The sequence below is a fragment of the Fonsecaea multimorphosa genome, assembly GCF_000836435.1.
Source record: "Fonsecaea multimorphosa CBS 102226 unplaced genomic scaffold supercont1.21, whole genome shotgun sequence".
In the NCBI taxonomy this organism is placed as follows: Eukaryota; Fungi; Ascomycota; class Eurotiomycetes; order Chaetothyriales; family Herpotrichiellaceae; genus Fonsecaea; species Fonsecaea multimorphosa.
This window is the reverse complement of record NW_015971655.1, coordinates 418,508-438,853: the sequence shown is the minus strand read 5'-3', so window position 1 is coordinate 438,853 and position 20,346 is coordinate 418,508. Positions and strand designations below refer to the sequence as shown.

The 20,346-nt window shown below is 52.9% G+C and overlaps 7 protein-coding genes across 7 annotated transcripts; 5 read left to right on the top strand and 2 right to left on the bottom strand.

The window, feature by feature from the left end:
* Nucleotides 1–645: 645 nt before the first annotated feature.
* On the top strand, nucleotides 646–2,578 carry Z520_08969 (uncharacterized protein; the record flags this gene model as incomplete). The annotated part of the gene is made up of 3 exons (XM_016779465.1): nucleotides 646–1,497; nucleotides 1,580–2,003; nucleotides 2,109–2,578. The coding sequence occupies 3 exons, from the start codon at nucleotides 646–648 to the stop codon at nucleotides 2,576–2,578; spliced, it is 1,746 nt and encodes a 581-aa protein (XP_016629575.1).
* A 353-nt stretch (nucleotides 2,579–2,931) lies between these two features.
* Z520_08968 (uncharacterized protein) lies at nucleotides 2,932–5,292 on the bottom strand (the record flags this gene model as incomplete). The annotated part of the gene is made up of 1 exon (XM_016779464.1): nucleotides 2,932–5,292. One exon carries the CDS (start codon nucleotides 5,290–5,292, stop codon nucleotides 2,932–2,934), a length of 2,361 nt encoding a protein of 786 aa, XP_016629574.1.
* Nucleotides 5,293–5,702: 410 nt separating this feature from the next.
* On the top strand, nucleotides 5,703–6,743 carry Z520_08967 (uncharacterized protein; the record flags this gene model as incomplete). The annotated part of the gene is made up of 2 exons (XM_016779463.1): nucleotides 5,703–6,228; nucleotides 6,280–6,743. The coding sequence occupies 2 exons, from the start codon at nucleotides 5,703–5,705 to the stop codon at nucleotides 6,741–6,743; spliced, it is 990 nt and encodes a 329-aa protein (XP_016629573.1).
* Nucleotides 6,744–7,416: 673 nt separating this feature from the next.
* Nucleotides 7,417–10,887, top strand: Z520_08966 (uncharacterized protein; the record flags this gene model as incomplete). The annotated part of the gene is made up of 1 exon (XM_016779462.1): nucleotides 7,417–10,887. The coding sequence occupies one exon, from the start codon at nucleotides 7,417–7,419 to the stop codon at nucleotides 10,885–10,887; it is 3,471 nt and encodes a 1,156-aa protein (XP_016629572.1).
* Nucleotides 10,888–11,521: 634 nt separating this feature from the next.
* On the top strand, nucleotides 11,522–12,471 carry Z520_08965 (uncharacterized protein; the record flags this gene model as incomplete). The annotated part of the gene is made up of 3 exons (XM_016779461.1): nucleotides 11,522–11,561; nucleotides 11,617–11,656; nucleotides 11,859–12,471. The coding sequence occupies 3 exons, from the start codon at nucleotides 11,522–11,524 to the stop codon at nucleotides 12,469–12,471; spliced, it is 693 nt and encodes a 230-aa protein (XP_016629571.1).
* Nucleotides 12,472–13,325: 854 nt separating this feature from the next.
* Z520_08964 (uncharacterized protein) lies at nucleotides 13,326–14,381 on the top strand (the record flags this gene model as incomplete). Its single annotated transcript, XM_016779460.1, has 1 exon — nucleotides 13,326–14,381. One exon carries the CDS (start codon nucleotides 13,326–13,328, stop codon nucleotides 14,379–14,381), a length of 1,056 nt encoding a protein of 351 aa, XP_016629570.1.
* Nucleotides 14,382–15,383: 1,002 nt separating this feature from the next.
* Nucleotides 15,384–19,433, bottom strand: Z520_08963 (uncharacterized protein; the record flags this gene model as incomplete). The annotated part of the gene is made up of 1 exon (XM_016779459.1): nucleotides 15,384–19,433. The coding sequence occupies one exon, from the start codon at nucleotides 19,431–19,433 to the stop codon at nucleotides 15,384–15,386; it is 4,050 nt and encodes a 1,349-aa protein (XP_016629569.1).
* Between the last annotated feature and the right edge of the window lie 913 nt (nucleotides 19,434–20,346).

Below are 20,346 nucleotides of genomic sequence, written 5' to 3'. Positions count from 1 at the left end.
GCCGCGGAGACATGGGCGTTGAGGCCACATATCTTTGTCAGATGATAGTGGAATCCATCATGTTACAAAGAAGGCAGCCCAACAATGTGACTGGAGGTCTCTAGGGGATTTGTAGAAGGCTATGAAGAACGGAGTACCGCGTGCCTTGTGTGATTCTGTGTCAATTGCCGACCGTGCGACGGACTGTTCTCCGCTCATCGCCAACGTCCAACGGCCACCTGCACGTCGCACGTCGCACGTCGCACTAAGAATGATCTACAACACCACATGGTGCTACCACCTCCACCACCTCCACCACCATCCCATCCCGCCTTGTGATGCCCTTGATGCCCGCTGTCGATCCTGTCTCCCCACGATTGTCCATTGGCCGGTTGGCCGTCGGCACGTTGCCGACACGTCATTATTCGAATCCCATGCCACAGCACGTCCATCATGTCCCAGATGCAGCAGGTCGCATCTCTTTCATCCCTCCGGTGCTTCGCAATGCTTGCCAACGCTTGACCAAAAGCTTAGGCTCGGACTCCAGTGCCCCATAAAATGGGTAGTCACATATGACACTTCTCGGTATTATCATGACGGTCGTTTCTGTCTTTGTTACTTTCCTCAAATCTTTTCTCTCTCTCTGAACCCAAGTGTCCTCCAAAAATGACTGCGATGCAAGGAACGCAGCGCCTGGTCGGTGGGTGGCTGATTGCCGCCATCACGTCCGTATGCTCGTCGGGCTTTCTCTTGTTCGGGTACGACCAGGGCGTCATGTCCGGCGTGGTGATCTCCAAGTACTGGCTGGCGCAGATGGACCACCCGAGCTCGCTCATGGTCGGCACCATGACTGCGCTGTACGATGTGGGAGCCGTGTTCGGGGCCATCGGCGCCGCTTTCACGGGAGAGCAGCTGGGCCGGAAGAAGACCCTGCTACTGGGGACCACGGTGCTGATGGTCGGCACGGTGCTCATGGCCAGCAGCTACGAGCGCGTCCAGTTCATGGTCTCGCGAGTCTGCACGGGGATAGGCATCGGGTACATCACGTCGGTGACGCCCGTGTACCAGGCCGAAATCAGCGCCGCGGCGCAACGCGGCTGGCAAGTCTGCTGCCAGCTCACCACGATGCTCGGCGGGCTGATGATCGCCTACTGGATCAACTACGGCTTCTTCTTCGTGCACAGCAGCGCGCAGTGGAGGTTCCCGCTGGCCTTCCAGCTGGTCTTTGCCATCTACATCATGCTGGTGGCGCCCTGGCTGCCCGACACCCCGCGCTGGCTCATGCGACACCGCACCCCGGCCGAAGGGCTCGCGGTCCTCGCGCGGCTCCGGGGCCGCGATGAAAAGGACCGGCTCGTGCAGACGGAGAAGGACGAGATCATGGAAGCCATCGCCATCGAGGAACAGGAGGAAGGCTCGTGGGCAGACCTGTTCCGCAACAACGGCATCTCGGCCAACAAGCGATTCTATCTCGCGCTGGGCATCCAGTTCATGCAGCAGATGTCCGGCATCAACATTGTAAGTATTTTTGCACTGCACGGCCGGCCCCCGTGAAATCGGGACACTACATAGGCTAACAAGCATTCTTCCCTTGCAAAAGGTCACATACTACGCCCCAACGCTCTTCACCACATCGTTGAACATGACCCAAGAGATGTCCATCCTAATGGGCTGTTTCCTGCAGCTGTGGTACATCATCGCCTCCTTCCTGACCTGGTACACGATCGACCGCGTCGGGCGACGCCTCCTCTTCATCTCCATGGCCCTGGGCATGTGTCTGGTATTGGTGGCCGAAGCCATCGCCGTCAACCGCATCGAGGCCGCAAACTACCACGACACCTCGGCCGGCGTGGCCGCCGTCTTCTTCGTATTCGCCTTCGAGGCCTGCTTCACCTGGGGCTGGATGGCCACCGTCTGGGTGTACCCGCCGGAGATCTTACCTCTGAAAATCCGAGCAAAGGGCGCCGCTCTGGCCGCGGGAGCGGATTTCTTGGGAAACTTCCTCGTCGTCGAGGTCACGCCTGGTAAGTAACAACCCCCAAAACCGACCCACTCACTATTCAATCCAATTATCGTCCTATATATTTTCCCCCATTTCGCTAACCCACATCTCATTCACATCCATGTAGACGGCGTCAAGAATCTAGGCTGGAAATTCTACATCGTCTGGGCGGTGCTTAACCTCGCCAACGCCATCATCGTCTGGCTCTTCTACCCAGAAACCGGCGGCCAGCCGCTCGAAGCCATCGACACGCTCTTCGCGGACAAGGAGCAGCGCCGACGGGCCTCGAGTCTGGGCGTCTTGCCCGATGATGATGATGATGATGACATGGACGGAGCCGACACCGCGGACAAAAGGGGCCTCCTGAGCAGACTGCAGTGGAGCATCGTGCGCAAAGCCGACAAGCAGGTCAAAGCGTACCGGCGCACTGGGGGCGGTCGACGGCGTGTCTCGGAGACGACCGCCGTGTCCGACACCACCACCGCGCGAGGAGGCGGCGGCGACGACGACGACTACGACGAGGAGGGGGACCTCGATGGCGGAGCACGGGGGAGAAAGGTCCGTGAGGACCAGCGTGAAGTTGTCGTGCAAAAGTGACACAAAAATAGAGCGACCGGGAGCAGAGGGAAGGAGGGATTATCTTGATTGTTTTACTAATCAAACAATACTGTACAACTTTTATATACATACATGTACAATGCCACCCATCCCTTCACCACCTGCAGTGTGTAGAATAGAGTGGGGTATCATCCAGAAACACAAATGCGCCGTTGATCCCAGAGTCAAAGCTCATCGTGTCTGTCGTACAGTTCGTGCTGAAATATCCCCTCGACTTTTGAAATGCTATCGTAGCTCTCGAAAGATTCGGTGGTCGGCTGTGCTCAACCTGATGCATGAGTGGAAGGACAATGGAAAGTAGTGCCGTCAAGTTAGCCAGTCTGCTTCAGACTCTAGGCTTTTGCTCGCACTTCCAAATCCAAGGTCTCCCTGTCTTTGCCCAAGATGACCTTCGCGGTATCCCCAGTCTTCAGTTCGCCTCTAATGATCCTGTCTGCTAGTCTTCGTCCGATCTCGTGTTGTATGAGGCGATTGAGCGGCCTGGCGCCGTATCGAGGATCATAGCCCTTCTCGCATAACCAGTCCTTGACTTCGGACGAAATGTCAAGCGCGATCCTACGATCGTCAAGGCGCCCTTGAAGTTCGCGGATGCGGATGTCCACAATGTCTCGCAGAGCAGACTTCGACAGTTTGTTGAAGATGATGAATTCGTCGATCCGGTTGAGGAACTCGGGCGGGTAAGAAGCTTGCACAACTTCCATCACGCCTTTCTTTTGTTCGGGCGTCACTGTTTCCACGTCTGCCCCACTGCCCATCAGAATTTCGGCACCAAGGTTGCTGGTCAAGACAATCAGAGTGTTCCGGAAGTCGACTTTGTGGCCTTGGCTGTCGGTGAGAAATCCCTCGTCCAGCACTTGCAGCAGCAGACTTGAGATGTCACGGTGGGCCTTCTCAAACTCGTCGAACAGGAGAACTGCATACGGTTTGCGTCGAACAGCTTCTGTCAGCTGGCCTGCATCCTCGTACCCAACGTAGCCTGCGGTGGCGCCAATGAGTCGTGATACTGTGTGCTTCTCCTGAAATTCCGACATGTCGAAGCGTACCACGGCGGATTCTGTGCTGAAGAGGAAGTTGGCAATCTGCTTGCAGAGTTCTGTCTTTCCGACGCCAGTAGGTCCAAGGAACATAAAACTTCCGAGCGGACGGTTTTCACCGTTAAGACCTGCTCGTTGCATGCGGACCGCATTGGCCACCGCGGTAAGAGCTTCATCTTGACCACGGACATGGTCTCGCAATTTGTCCTCCATCTTCACAAGCTTTTCAACTTCCCCAGCCATGAGTTTGGTGACTGGAATGCCTGTTGTTCGGCTGACGACGTTGGCAATGTCATCAGCAGTCACCGAATCATGGATAAGGGTCTCTCCGTCCTTCGTCGTCGTGGTGACTTCTTCGCCTTCCCTGGGCAGTTGAGATTCGAGTTTTGGAATGGTCGCATATTGCAGTTCACCTGCACGAGCAAAGTTTCCTTCACGTCTGGCCTGCTCCAACTCCTGTCGTGCCTTTTCAAGGTCTTCTTTGGTTCGTTTGATGGTTTCGATTTCCGCTTTCTCGCGGTCCCAAATCTCGGTCAGACGATCCACTTCTTTCTTCTTGTCTGCAAGCGTCTCCTCTAACTTTTGCCGACGTTCTTTGGAGGCGATGTCCGTCTCCTTCCGCAAAGACTCGAGCTCGATTTGAATGGTCATGATCTCGCGATCTAGTTTTTGGATCGCGTCAGGTTTGGATTCCTGTTGCAAGCGAAGAGCAGAAGCTGCCTCATCCACAAGATCTATAGCTTTGTCGGGTAGGAAGCGATCAGTAATGTATCGATTACTGTATGTCGCGGCGGCAACAAGAGCACCGTCTGTAATGCGAACGCCGTGATGGACTTCATAACGGTCCTTAATGCCACGCAAGATAGAAATGGTGTCTTGAACTGAAGGTTCGCCGACCAGGATTGGCTGGAATCGACGTGCAAGCGCAACATCCTTCTCGATTTGGCGGTACTCGTTGAGAGTCGTGGCACCACAACATTGTAACTCGCCACGCGACAGAGCTGGTTTCAGGAGGTTGCTCGCATCAATTGACCCTTCAGCCTTTCCGAGACCGAGCAGGGTATGCAATTCGTCGACGAAAAGGATGACTCCTCCATGTGCGTCTTGTACCTCTTTAAGAACCTTCTTCAACCGTTCTTCAAAGTCACCTCTGAACTTGGCACCTGCTATCAATTGACCCAGGTCCAGAGAAATAACTCTCTTATTCTTGATGCTTTCGGGTACGTCTCCTCTTACTATCCTCTGTGCGAGACCTTCAAGAATGGCGGTCTTACCCGTTCCAGCTGCACCAATCAAGACGGGATTGTTTTTCGTTCGACGTGAAAGGATCTGTATCGTTCGATGAATCTCTCCATCTCTTCCGATGACTGGATCAAGTTTGCCATCTTTAGCTCGGGCTGTCAGATCGACGCCGTATTCTTCCAATGCAGGTTTTTCAGGCTCGCCTCCCATATTCATTCGATGGGTTCCGCCAGGGGGATGAGGTCGGCCATTGGCGTACGTACGAACGAACACGGCAGCTGGGAGTACGGAGCGAGGAGTCGAAGAATAGGTTGTACTGGATGTCAGGAAGGGAGCGGCTCTCCGACGGAGCAAAGTTGAAGGTAGTACTCGCGAAGGAACTGCTCGTCGGACGAGCGTCGACCTTGCGGTGTTCATGGCTGTGGTTGCTTTTGATGCAGAGCACCAAGGGGTTGCGGGAGTGTTATCGATGATCAAGGACAGAAGGAGACATGTCGACCACACTGTCGAGAGTAGAGCGGGAAATATTTTCTGATCCGAGTATTGGTGTGGTTCTTCTGGAAGCCTCGAGCCACATCGAATGATTCCGCACCGTCCACAGCCAAATACGGAATAGCTTGTTCTGAACTGGGTCTATTCCTTTTATAGACTAGTTTTGACGGCGTCGACGGCGAACTGTCGTGCCGTCATCTTTGCTCCGATTGGCCAGCGGAACGACATGGACCGGACTTACCTTCTCCTACAATCCTGAAGCAACCAAGCCACCTTTGTGCGTCTTCCGTTCAAATTATTATCATCCTCGTTTCTTCGTCGGGCAGCTCACGACCATGACGACTACCAATATCGATCCTACTGGTGACCTTGTCATCGACATTGAGAATGAACGCCTCCGAATCTCGTCCAAAGTCCTCTCTCTAGCGTCTCCTGTGTTTGGTGTAATGCTCAGTTCAGGTTTCAAAGAGGGGACTCCACAGAGCACAGATGACAGTCCTCGCGTCATTCCTTTACCGGAGGATGATCTCGAAGCTTTCAAACTTGTCTGTAGAGTCATTCATTTCCAGCTCGATCAGATTCCACAAGAGCTGAAAATCGACTCGCTGGAGAAACTGGCCTTGGTCTGCGACAAATATCAATGCACCGTCGCCATGAGGCATTGCGCGGCGTTGTGGCTGCAGAGTCTTTCCGACACATACCTCGCTGTTGAGCTGAATAGACAACTGTTGGTGGCGTACCTCTTGGACTTACCCACCGCTTTTTCAGATATCTCTTGGAGGTTGATGCAGGCACAAGCCGGCCCCTTTGAAGCATTACCTGGTCTAACGGACCACCCTACTGTCCCGTGCTCTCTACTGGGTTGGTAAAGATGTAACTCATTCAGCAGTCCCGGAATGCTCACGTGCGCAGATGTGCTCAATACCAGGAGAGTCGAGATCAATCGCAAAATGGAGAAGATTCTCATGCACCCGGTCTCCCGCCTCCTGGGCTGTTCCTGTCGAGCCTCATCTGACGGAGTGACAAAGTATCTCTCCACCCTACGGAACCAGACAATCGCTCCCTACGAAGATGGCTTTGAGTATCTGAGTTTACTTAAAGTAGTCGATAAAGTCGCGAACTTACCCAACAGCCTTGCGGGAGAAGCATCCTGCACGAACGGCTCATACTCCCGCTGCGAACTCGCTTCTTCGCGAGACGGTTCAATGAAGAAAAAGCTAACAAAGGATCTGTCCACCTTGATGGATTCAGAACCCGGCCTCTGCCTTGATTGTGTAAAGACCGGACGTAAATCAAAGGTTGACGGGACCTGCAGAGTTCAGCACTTGTCAAACCTCGTTGCAACTCATGGATACCGAAAGGAGGTCACTCGGTAGTGAGGCCGACTGTGAGAGGTCAAGCAGCATACTTATATTGCGGCCACGACGGCTTTAGTAGCGAACAGAAAAGAACCCTTGCCAATGCTTCGCTCCATCCGCGAATTTGGCCTGTTTTGTGTGGCGAGCATTGTTCTGCAACGAATTTGACTCAGTGTTTTGAGTCCAAGTCACGAGGCTGGATCTGCTCAGATGAGCCTCACCCAAATTATATTTCCCAGCAGGTCCGGCAGCCACAGAGTCTCAGGACGCAGAAAACTCACAATCGTCCCTGTACCTTCACTTCTTTCTCTTTCTCTCTCCCACCTCATACTCTCACACAGATACACACGCGCGTGCGCGAGACAGAGACCCACCATGATAGGACCAGCAGTGGCATTCGGTTTCCCAACCTTTTTCCCAGTCGGAAATACACCTCCTGTCGATGTATTACAATCCATTCCGCCTGGTCAAGATGCTGCGGTATTACTACTCGGCTGCGGTGATGCACGCAACGTTCTTTTCTCACTCTATTGTAGGCGACCCTCAGGTATGTGTCGTGGCTTGTGAAAGAAAGGAGTGCTTGCAGATTGCTAGGAAGTGGTGACGCTAACTTGAGCAAAGATGACAGTAAATTCGACTTTACGTGCTGCGATATCAGTGCTGAGATACTAGGTCTGGGAACCGATCCGACATGGCTGTCGGTGCTAATATCAATGCAGCTCGTAATATCCTCCTTTACACACTCCTGATCGATGACGTTGACGCTGATCGCACTCGAATCTGGAACATCTACTATCATTTCATGCTGGACAAAGAATCCCTGCAACTATTGCAGAAACAAGCACAGAAGCTGGCAGGCCTGGCCACATCAATTGAAAATTGGCGTCGACAACCATATGGAGGCATGCTCCGGTTCTGCGACCAAAACACCTTTGATCGAGTTGTCAAGCTCTGGAAATGGTATGCATTGGATGTCTCTGATGGAATTGCTTTCCAAAAACAACAGTGTCACCTTTGGATCGAGTTAAAGAAAGCATGTGAATGTCACCAACAGCTTCTCGCCAACTCAGGTTCTTCCTCCATTGATCGAGCGGCAAGCCCATGTTCAGACCTGCTCACTGAGGATAAGATGTCGTACCTACAGCATTACTGGAAGTTTGGGGTGATTTACCATGATGAAAGACTCCTCGCTATGTTAGACTATTATAATCCAACCTTCTCGTCAGTGGATGGAGGTTCAGTCATATCTCCGGCAACTGAACCTTTGCAATCCTTCCACTTAGCGACTGCATACGCACGACTTACCAAAGATTCGCCTATCAACCCGAAGACAAATCGTACGAACCAAGCGGCAGATCTCAGTCCCCAAGCTCAAGCGGCGGTAAGGCAGTTCCAGGCCTGGGCCGAAAGCCTTCGACGACTCAAGGGTCGACGGACTGTACGGTTCACAGCCTCGGATGCAATGGCTTTCTGTTACGTCTTACAACATCATGCCGTTCATCATGATAGTAATGGCGCTTTTCAGTATCGCGACAGGTCATGCTACGAGCAACTTGTGCTTGATCCTGTGGAATACTGTGCAGGAAAATATGGTACTACCACATTCGATGTCATTGATACTTCCAATCTCGTGGATCACTGGGGGTCTCTGAACATTCTGGGGGCTTGCAGACCTCTGCTCAGAGCGGGAATGAATTCCACCCTCTACATGGAACTTCTTCAACTGCGACATGACAGTCTCGAAGCGTACGCCCAGGGGCTGTTGTGTGGCGACATAGTTACGGTATCACTACTCTTTGGTCTCAGCCCCATTCAATACTGGACCAATGAAACAGGCTTCTCGCCTTACCCAGAAACGATACAGCACTGGCACGCACGCAAATATGGGCGTGGCCAAGCTCGCTTCATTACGATATGGAAGAATGTCGAGATGGACGGAGGTAATTTTGACCCTCATCAACTCGCACATTTCGTGCACAGAATGTATCTGCAGATGTTCGAACATGAAAGCCGCAAGGTCCAGTCATCCAAGACTGCCATTCAGTTGATGCGACGAAAATATCCGCATTATACACGTGCTGGTCTGGCTGTGATTCTGAGCCTGATCAAGAACGCTAAATTCGTCGACTTCACAGCCTTCGTGGAAAGACTTCGTTCCCGATTGTGGAATGAATCTAGCCGGGACGAAATGAGTTCTCAGTACCTGCAGTCTCTTGATCTCTACCTACACGAATTCCAGCTATGCACTTCGGCCATGTACAGTGACAAAATAGAGAATGCGGGAAACCGGGAACTCACCCTCCTTCGAAGTTGGCCTGACATCCCTTCCACTGTTTATCTTACTGTGGCCGTTTCACATTGGAGGTCAGACATTTCTGCCGTCTCCAGCTCTATGTCAGGATTTTGGCCTCTGTTGCAGCTTTCTTTGAGATGTCAAAATACCGATCGCGAGTCTCACTTTCCCGACGTACAGATTGGCCTCGGCGTTGTCCGAACCAAAGGAAAAAGAAATACGGCAAGCTACGCAGTGGAAATACAAACAGACTTGGAAGCACGGGAGGGGCTGACATCTTTAGTTGTTTCAGCTCTTGTGCCCACGCGCATGCTGTTGGAGGTGTCGAACTTCTCGACAGTGGTTGCGGTTCAGTTTATGGCTACAGCTCATAGGGACGACCAGGAAAGAGCAGCTAAAGCAGGTGCGGCCATAAATGATACTCTCTTGAATGATAGAGAGCGCGTGGGAAGCTTGAAGCATGAAGACGTCTTCATCACACAGAATCCTCCAAATATGAAGGGACGGATGCCGCCGCCGCCTGTTACTGCCAGCTCTGTGTGGCGAGAGACTGTACGTGTTGCTCACACTGCTGGCAAGGTGACCTTCCACATGATATTCGACAAGGAAGCGACAAGAGTGGAGAAACTCAACTTGCATATCGACCTTTCCTCCACGAGTGCTGAGCCTTTGTTGCAGTCAAAGGCTAACGTCAACTTTAAGCGGCTGTCTTCTTTCGTCCTCGAACTCACCATCCGTTCGGGATTGCTCGCGTATCGTGAGCGGATACGACTCCCAGTTGCATTAGACACTTCAAATTCCAGGACAAGAGTTGCCCGAAGATCTGCGTATGTTGAGTTCATCGCAACAGTTGCAACGCCGGACGTCCTATCAAAGCATCCGGATTCTCTTTATCCCATGCCTCTGGCTTGCGGCAAACCGACACTCGAGAATCTCAGATATATCCACCTGGAACATCTTCCAACAATCGATGTATCGGATGCTTCCAAACTCGAATGGATGACGCCTCATTTGATGTCAATGATGTCCCCGAGGGAAATCGACATTGCAATTCGATGCGGCCACCCGAACGCGAAGACCGACGACTTACGTTACAACTTCAAACGAACAGTCGCAAAAGTTTTCGCTCACTACACTGGCCTCGGTGGCAAGAAACAACAGAATGCGTTTGGCCTGATGCGTCGGGGGGAAACGATCCCATTAATAGTGGTCTTTATTTCAGCGTTACGGCTGGATCTCGCAAGTCTGAACGTTACCCTTGATGCGGCCATGCTACCTTCAACAACACAACTTGGGGCACGGGAGAGACTAGAACTTGTTATAAGAATGCAGAACAATGGCCCTGTATTCGAAGTTGACGACGACGAACTTGCACTATGGAAGTACGCAGCTGCAGCTTTTGCAGAGCGTTGCCGTGACTGGGAGCACACCGAGAGGTGCGAATACTCATCATCGAACACGTCTACCGTGCCTGCGCCGAGTTTCGACGGAGCCGTAGTCTGCTCTTGCGGGCTGGGGAGATTTCCGCAGGGTTACAAACCCGATGTGCCAGTGTGGACGTCTATCGCCAAGCACTGTGTTCGTGTGGCCATTTCGCCATGTTACGCTGTACCTTTGGTTGAGAAGATTTTTGACGATGAAACAACTGAGCAAGAAAACGAGCAAACAGCCGATCTCGTCACGAAAGCGGATCTCTACACAAAAAGACAGGGCTGCTGGGGATGCAACGAACATGTCTCAGAACATCAGAAATTGCTTAAGTGCGGCGGATGCAAGGTGGCTCGGTATTGTTCGAAAGAGTGCCAAGTCAAGGATTGGAAGCAAGGGCAACACAAGGTGGTGTGCAAGGCCATTAAGTTGAGAGTTTGATGCAGATGGGTGGTCACCGTGTCATGAGCTGAGGAGATCTCCAGAGAGCGGGAAAGGTGGATAGCGGGTACACCGCGGCTGCTCAGAAGGTCGATGAGAAAGTAGATCGCCCTCTCTCAAGTGTATGATATTTCTTTCTTTTTCTTGCCAGGGCTACTTGAAATGGAAATCAAGAACAGTACCGCGAGTGGTGGCGCAGGGGGTGTTTCATGATGGCAGAGCAAGTCAATGTTTTCAATTGCATTGACGGCGACTTCCTCTAGCAGTAAATGCTTTAATCTTCTTAAAAATAACAGTGTGCTCTCCTTTATGGTACTGCGAGATAGCGTTGGACAGAGCACAGACGTTGGAACAAGAGACCCCGCGAATATTCAGCGTCAGACGGTGTCATTTGATTTGCAGCCTGCCCCAGCCAGTGCCTCGTAGTCCGTAGTACCAGGGGGCAGCCCAATCGCCATTAAAGCAGCGGGGCTGGCAGTATCCGTCCTTGGCATGGCGACTCATGTTTTTTTCGAATTTGGGCATCGATCAAGAATCGACTTTGACTGCGCCCACCCATACCACTCACCACACCGGTAGTCGAGCTCTTTGGTCCCCTTCACATCTTCCAAAAGCACCTGATACATCAGTCAAGATGGGTTTCACCGACTTCGTCTCCGACAGTGGTCTCACACGTACGTCTTGTTGCCCCTTGAGCCCCTCCAAACCATGCCACTGACTCAATGACAGTCCTGAACAACTGGCTCAAGACCCGTTCATACATCGCTGGGTACGTATACTCTCCTGAGCTTCTCCCTGCCTTCAGATTCCAAGGATGAGAAACAATTGGTCCGTGTTGATGAGGCGGCTTAAGACACCGCAAAATGACTACTTCCAATCGCATGCATTTGCACCTCTGAGTTTTTGAAGAGACGAAGACACTTTGGCAAACAATATCAAGCTTGCTGTGGTCGCTGACTCATTCTCTGCAGCTTCCAGCCATCTCAAGCCGACGTCGTCAGCTTCAAGGCTCTTAAAGAGACTCCTCCCGTCGAGAAATACCCACATGCCTACCGCTGGTACAACCATATCAAGTCCTACGAGGCCGACTTCTCCACCCTGCCGGGCGACCCATCCAAGCCCTTCACCACCTACGGCCCAGAGGCTGTTGCTGTAACCCACAACCCCAAAGACGCCCCTGAAAAGGCTGAGGAGGATGACGACGAGGTTGATCTCTTCGGCTCTGACGAGGAAGAGGAAGACCCCGAAGTCGTGGCCGAGCGGGAGAAGAGATTGGCAGATTACAGGAAGAAGAAGGAAGGCAAAGCCAAGCCCGCCGCAAAGTCGCTCGTCACCCTAGACGTGAAACCGTGGGATGACGAGACGGACATGGACGAGCTGGTGAAAAACGTCTTGGCCATCGAGATGGACGGACTTGTGTGGGGCGCGCACAAGCTCGTCGCTGTCGGCTTTGGTATCAAGAAGTTGCAGGTCAACTTGGTTGTCGAGGATGAGAAGGTGTCTTTGGACGAGCTGCAGCAGCAGATTGAAGGAGACGAGGATCACGTCCAGTCCACCGATATCGCGGCCATGCAGAAGCTGTAAGAAGGAGGAGTTCCGGTTCTCCATGCCTCTCATTGCCTGTGACACGGACACCAAGTCAAGGGATTTCGAAGCTGTCCAGAGGGTTTCTAGCCTTGCCTTGGCTGATGTTGGGGTGGTTTCACGCCTGATTTCCCCTGGCACGGATTTGTTGGACTGACTTAGAGCGATGGCATTCTCCCTCTACGTAACTTGATGATAGACGAGAAAAATACAAAGATGAGTGACGAGCATCCTCGACCCACAGACAGCGCAGGCTCTCCTCCTCTGATCCTTGCAGTCCCCTCCCTCGTACGTGTAAAGGCGTTATCAGATCTGAGACATTTTGCAGGCTCATGATTTGCTGGTTGGTGCTAGATCCGGAGTCGCCCAGTCAGCCACCTGCCTCATTCTTTTCTATATCCAGCAAGACGGCACAAGCATGTACTTGACCTTGCAGCAGGTATAATTATAGCAGCATTGGCTTATTTTTTCTCTTCTGTCTGTGCTAAGTCTTTGTCTCGCTTGAGCCTTACTCTCCTCCACGAAGACCGCAACAAGGATAGAGGTGGGGTTTCCCTACAATGCTGGTCGCTCTGGCCTTTTGACAGAGCCGCAGAATCCTCAACTGCGCCCCTCCCCCTCCTTCACGTTACTACCTCAGGGGGCATACATATACAGCCCGGTCTGGCAACGAGTATCCCCAGAGCCTCGCGCCCTTTGCAATCTGCCCAACCTGACCGGAGAAAGCGGTGAGCAAGACAACGGACAGACCACTCTGAGTGGAGGGGTAGCAAACAAAAGGAAGGATATAGTGCGAGACAGGCCTTTCACTCCCCCATTCCCTCAAGAGAGCAGAAGTCGTGGAATCCGCAGACATGGCGGCCAAAAAACTCAAGATCGACCCTCCCCTTCTCAATTCAGCCTGTCCTTGGGCCACCACCCTCGAAGACATCAAAGCCCTCTATGACACTCCTTACACAGGCGCCGTCACGATTCGAACCTCTTTGCTGGAAGGCTTCACCCATGACGACTCTGTTCATCAATACATCTTCTTCACCCCCGGCAAGACCATCCCCGGGGACGCCCCAAAGGGTGAGGCTTCGAAACCCTCTTCGTCAAACAGCCCATCAGAACCAGTATCGACCCTCAACACGCTGGGCTACTCCCCACTCACTCTCTCCGAATACCTGGGCATCATCAACGAGATCGTCGGCCAGCGCCACCTGGGGACCGACACGCCGACCAAGAAACCATTCATCCTGTCCGTCACGGGAACACCAGACGAGATTGCCATGGCCTATGCTCTCATCGCCAACGCTGCAGAAATGGACGAAGATCTCCGTCTGGCCATGGAGGTCAACCTCTCGTGCCCCAACATCGCATCTGCCCCGCCACCGGCATACGACAAGAAACAACTAGACGAGTACCTTGAGGCAATCAGCGACTCCAAATCCACCTACCGGGGACGTATGGCAACTCCTGATTCGGTACCAAAAGTCGGTATAAAGCTTCCACCGTACACATATACCGGTCAATTCGAAATGGCCGTCGACTCTCTGCGCAATGCCAAGTCCTCTGAACCAGGGGAAGGCTCTGTGATCGACTTCATCACATGCACAAATACACTGGGCAATAGCCTTCTCCTCACCTCGAATCTCGACCCAGCACTCAGCAACGAGTCTGGCAGCGGGCTGGGCGGGCTGGCGGGAGCAGCACTCCACCCTCTTGCACTGGGCAACGTCGCCACCTTCCGAAAACTGCTCGATCGAGATCCCTCAACCAAGGACATCATGATCATCGGCGTTGGAGGCGTGGAAGACAAGGATGGTGCAGAGAGGATGAGGAAGGTGGGAGCAGAGGCTGTCGCGTGCGCATCGGCACTGGGCCGGTATGGGGTCAGTGTTTTTGAGCGTATCACCAAAGGTGCATGAGGCTCGATACCACCGATCACGTATGCACGCGGGAAGACGAAAAGTGATGCTTGGAAGAGACAGTCATGATCAGATTGCATGCCTTGCATTGCACTGCATAGCACTGCATTGACTGCATAGCACCATGGGCCACGCCTTCAATTACAAAGAGGATTGAAGAGCGCAAGCTGAGCCAGGGTCTCAGAAGATTATGCTCATGGGGATCCTGGGGCTGGCAGGTATTGTTAACTGTAGGTGGTCATCTACATGAGTAGAAGATACTATGTACGGAGGAGTCCTCACTTATTTACGCATCCGAAGAGGTGGATTGGGAAAAAAGGGAGACGATACGGCCCTGTCACGACCAGCACTTACGATAGCCCGCAGCATACGAGAAGCGTTCCAGAGAGACACGAAGAAACGATCAAATGATAAATAAATAAATACATTAAAAAACAACGGCAACAACCTAGAAAAACTTTTTTGTATTCATACTACGCTCAATAGGCACTCTGACTCAAAGAACCTTCTTCACCTGTTCGCATGCTCATTCTCCAGAACAAGCGCTCGCTCACACCTTGACTGATCAATCTTTGTTTCGTGCTTGGCCACTCGGACATTGACGGGTGATGGTCGAGGTTCGGGCTCGGGTTCAGTTCCAGTCTCTCTCTTCGTTCCCATCACCAAAGAGGTTGTTTGCATTCTCGTGCCATCGAGGTCACCCACCCGCCAAATACCCCTGGCTATCGACTGCATCTTCAGCTACCAATGCAGCTCCAATTCGATCAATACAAGATTCGTTGTCCGTATTCTCTACCACCTTTTTGTTGATGCTCCGGATCTGATAGACCTCCCCGCTCTGTAAAGACCTATGCCGTGTGCCTGGAGTCGATCTGTTTCCCATGCCGGTGATGACTTGATACTAATGCATTAACTACAATGCATATGGATTCATGGACCGAATAGTCAGGCATCTGTGCAATGGTCAGCAACGGCATGGATGAACGTGGGTTTTCATGTCACTTACGGTGGACTCTTTGTCAGGTCAGTCTTCAAAATGACGGGCACTCGAGTCATTTCAGTCACGTCTTGAATGTATTCACCACCCTCTTCCCGGAGTTTGAAATAACTGAGATACTTCTCCTTGTCGGTCAGGTTGTTCTCTGGAATGTCGCCAGCAGGCTTGCCTGTCTTTGGCTCGGATTGCGTTCTGGTCGGGCCGCCGTTGCGGGCCGGGGACGACGGCATGCTCTGAGACGATCGGTCGACTGGCGAAGTCAGAGACACACCGGCAGCCATTTCGGTAATTTCTGATGCACTATCTTCGTCATCAAAGAGCGCATCAACATCGTCGGTCGACATGGTATTGCTGTCTGTCTGCTTGCGTTGGGATTCGTATCGTTCCTTGGCCCGTTCTCGTGCAGACTCGGTCGCACCGTTGGTGCCTCTCGTGCTCACCGAAGCACGGGGTCTTTCGTCTTCAGGAATGTAGGCAGATGACGGGACTCCTTTCTCCCAGTAAAGCTCGAGGACTCGTTCTTCCTTGCGGAACTCGGCCTTCTTCAAGGGAAGCTGATCGCAATGCACACGTTTCTCGAATCCATATTCTGGGATAAGGACATCGAATGCAGACTCGTAGACGCAAATGACAATACCCTCGCTAATAAGATCGCCGCCCATGTCTTTGCTTTTCTTGTCCATGAGCCGGCAAGATTCGATGTGGACGCTCTGTTCCTGGGCGCAATGAGCAGAATCTTTCTTGTTGTTGCATTGCTCGGCTGTTTTGGCCAAGCTCTCCATGTCTTCATTGAACTCGACAGCACCGTTGGAAAGAGCAGCCTCCAGCTGCCGGTGGACGACGATGTCGGCATATCGGCGTGAGGGGTTGGTGAAGTGGGTATAGAGAGGTAGGTTGAGGGCATAGTGCTGGCGCTGCTCCTCGGCAACCTGTTCCCCAATGTAATATTTGGCACGTTGCAAAGTCTTGACCAACAGAGTCTCCATGCCCTTGCGCAGATCTGGATCTTCCACTTTGAAGAGACTGTTCTGCAGGCTTCCGCTGCTAGAGCTATCAATCTCATGGCCAGCTCGCGTCATGCGATCGACAAACGTCAGCAGTCGTCGCGGGTTCGGAGGGGCTTGTCTTCTCAAAAACGCCTTGTCAGGCATCGCAGTGAAAATCTTCTGCGCAACAAAGAAGTTGGCTTTGCAACTAATTTCCTCCATGATCTCGTGAGCAGCGGATGTGTTGAAGATGTTCTGCTCAACCGGAACATTCTCGTCATCGAGCTGATAAAGCAGCCGAAGAGGGGCAATGTTTGCAGACCGGTTGCCAAAGCGAGCTTCTCGGAATTTGCTGGCAATTTTGTGCAAAGTCTTGATGTCCTCGACAGTGGGCCCGTTCAATTCAGGTTGTTCGCCTCCCTTGACGACAGCATCAATTGCACGGTATCCAAGCTTACCAGTGCTCTGAATGATCGATTTGCCAATGAATGGGTCCTCTTCAATCTGCCCTGTCTCGGTATTGACTTTGAAAACCACACTCACGGTCAGACGACCCTCGCCTGGAAGTAGCGAGCAGATGTCTGCTGACAGCTTCGAGGGGAGCATGTTAACGCCCCTGGTCATCAAATAAACGCCAGTCCCTCGTTTCTTGGCCTCTCGATCAACCAACGAGTTCGCCTTGACGAAATGCGCGATATCCGTGACATGGATGCCGAGTTCGACCAAGCCATTGTCAAGTTGCTTGATGTGGATAGCGTCGTCGAGCTCATTGGTGCCATTAGGGTCAATGGTGAAAGTTCGCTCGTTGCGGAGGTCGAGGCGTGCACCCAAGCTCTCCTCACTCTCCGCCTTCAACGACCAGTCATCCCACCCAACACTCTTCAGGACGGCATCGGAGAACTCATCGGATCCAAAGTTGTTGTCGCGGAGCAAGGCGTCTGTCTCCACACGAAGATCACCCATCTCGCCCAGTTGTTCAACTAGAGTACCGAATGGATGCAGGGAGGTAATCGGCCAACGCTTGATACAAGCCACGAAGATTCTGTTGGCGTAGTCCATATGTTTATCGACAAAGTCTCGGGGAGCTTGTTCGGTGGGGATGGCGATCAAGGGGACGCGTTTGTCGGTGGGTTTGAACCACACGATCTTCGGCTTGTCTTGTGCGCGAGATTCAGATCGCGAATGCCCTCCATCTCGTGCCTGCCGCTCGGCCTCCTGCTTCTCCTTTGTGGCTTGACTGCTTGGTCGGAGCAGACCCAGAGTACCCGAAAACATCTGCCCAGCGACGCGCTCAATAACCGCAACGACATGGCCTGCGTAGAGAGGCTTCTGTTCGTCGCTGATCTCTTCTTCTTCCATCAACAACAGGCTCTGACCTTCGACCTCAACATCATCATTCTTCTTCTGTGTTGGACGCTGACGCAAGCTGCCGCGTCGTCGGATACTACCATCTGGAGCAATCGAGGCAGTGTCAGTGGTCGAAGCCGTATCACTCTTGCCGTTTTGGTTGTTACCCGACGAGCGAGTGTCGGTGATGTCCTTGCGTTTTTTCTTCTCTTCCTTCTCACGCTTCTGACCCCAGACTTCGTCGACGTCAAGCAGTTCGACCGCAACGAGATCGCCCTCGAGAGCGCGATTACGGTCTTTGCTACCACAAATGAAGATGTCTGCATCGAGATCGTTGGTAGTGACATAGGCGTCGGACCGGTTCTTCTTGTTCACTCGGAGGATGCCCGCAACCAGTTGGCCGTCGTTGAGCAACGCAGGAAGCGTGGCTTGGGGGAGGTAAGGAGTAAACAGAGTCTTCCGCTGTTGTTGTTGCTGCTGCAAACCCATTGGAGGAGCATGCTGACTGGCCTGAAGACCGCCAAGTTGTGCACCTTGCATCGCCTGAAGCTGCGCGATCTGCAACGCGTTCAGCTGCTGGCCAGCGAACATCTGAGGTGCCATCATCATTTGGCCCTGAGGGAGTTGCACCAGCTGTGGCTGGCCGGGATATTGAAACCCACTCATTGAGCCGATGGACTGGTTCATTGATCCTCGCCCACGATGGCCCGGCTGGAAGTTTCCACCACCCATAGCTTGCGGTTGGCTGAATTGACCCATTTGTTGAGGTGACTGCTCAGTCGTCTGCTGATTATTCTGTTGACGCCAATTGCCCTCAAAGTTGCGGGAGCCCTGCCTCGTGTGATTGCTTTGGCTTCCACGACGTTGCAGGTCTGACTGGTTACCGGCACCAGTATCACCAGGAGGTGGGAACTGGAAGGCAGAGCCTCCACGACCAGCCTGACCTCCACCCCGGGGATTTCCAGCAGCCATACTCTGGCTTCGACTGTGACCAACCATACGTGCATTGCCAGCACGCTGAAGACCCAGCCCTCCAGGAGTGACGGGTGTGTTCAACCTGTCATCCGCAGGGGTAGCAGCCACAGGACTCTCCGCGATGCCTCCCGCTCCTGGAATAGGGAACTGAAACCCAGCAGCGGTCCGCTTCTTCTCTGCGAGTTCAGCAGCCTTTTTTGCCTCGGGAAGAGCTAAAGAATGACGTCGAGTATGTCCACTTTGTGCAGAACCTCCTCTTCCGCCGCGGCCACTGGCATTTTCACGATTCTGACCCATGGCCTGCTGGTTGAAGTCACCGTAGGCTGCACCGGCAGTGCCAGCGGATGGTGCTGGTGGAGGGCCCATGGCCATGCCCGGAAGCGCGGATTGATTTCTGCGGTGGGCACCGGCTTGTGTAGAAGGGTTTGCCTGCATGGCCATTTGCTGCTGGATTTGAGGGAATTGAAAATTGGTGTTGTTGGGCGAGATTCCCGAAAGATTGGGCTGCCCTTGAATGGGAGAGTAGGTAGGCATGCCTTGCAAGGGCTGCTGAATCATGCCCATGTTGACGTACTGCTGATGTGTAGCAGCGATTTGTTGTTGTTGCTGTTGTAATAACTCAATCTGTTGCTGAAGAGCCAGTTGTTCCATCATGAGCGGAGTGAGCTCGGACGGACTGCGGCGGTGGGCAATATGAAGTCTGCGCCCTGTAGGGCCAGGCACGCCAGATGAACCCGGTTGTGCCATCGTGGAGATGTCCTTAGTAAGTAACTGTGTTTCCTAGCTCTTGCTCGGCTTGAGGCTGTCCAGCCTGGGGAAGGCCCTCGAAAGGGTGGAAAAAGGGAAGCAATGATATTGCCTCTCTGACTCCGTACACAAGGAGGGAAAGAAGACGCAACTGGGACAGTAATATTAGTGTACGCTCGAGGATGGGCACTTAGGGCCCGTTGGGGACGCAATCTGGATAATGAATGCAGAGGACAAAAGGTTGAACGGTGTGAATGGGGTTTGGAGGGCAGATGCGGAGCATCTTTGATAAAGGCTCGTAAACAGCAGTTGAAACTCACCTGAGAAGGTGCCGAGGAGTACAACCAAGCCGGATCTTGATGTCCTGAAGAGTTTTGTAAATCCAGCGGATCTCAAGCGTTGGATGAAAGACGGTTACGAATCCTAAGCAGTTGTGTATTGCGCTCGACGTTCGAGTCGGAGCCTGCGGGCCGGGGTGCAGTGGTGGAGTGACAAGGCGGTGTCAGTGACAACGTAAGAATCGCTCGACGGAGGTGATGTTTGTAGCGTTGAGCTGAAGGCTGTCGCAATGGCAATAAGAACTCGAATGGCTTGGTAGTGATTGCAACCGGAGACTGCGCAAGATGGCGCAGGCAGATAAGTCGAGGTTGCGGAAGGCAGGCTCGGTTCGACGTAAGATTTATTTCTTGGGTGAGGGAAGGACAGGAAAACGGAAATGGACGGGGACGGGCTCCCACAAGGCAGAGGGATAAGAGCACACAAGAGAGTGACTCTGATGGGGTTGAAGGACTGTCTGGCAAACGCTGAAGGAAGCGATGTGGAAAAGGACAGGACAGAACAGAGGGACAGGATGATGGAGAGGAGGGAGGGAGAGGGCAACTCGGCAGGAGAGGGGGAAAGAGTAGGGAAGGTG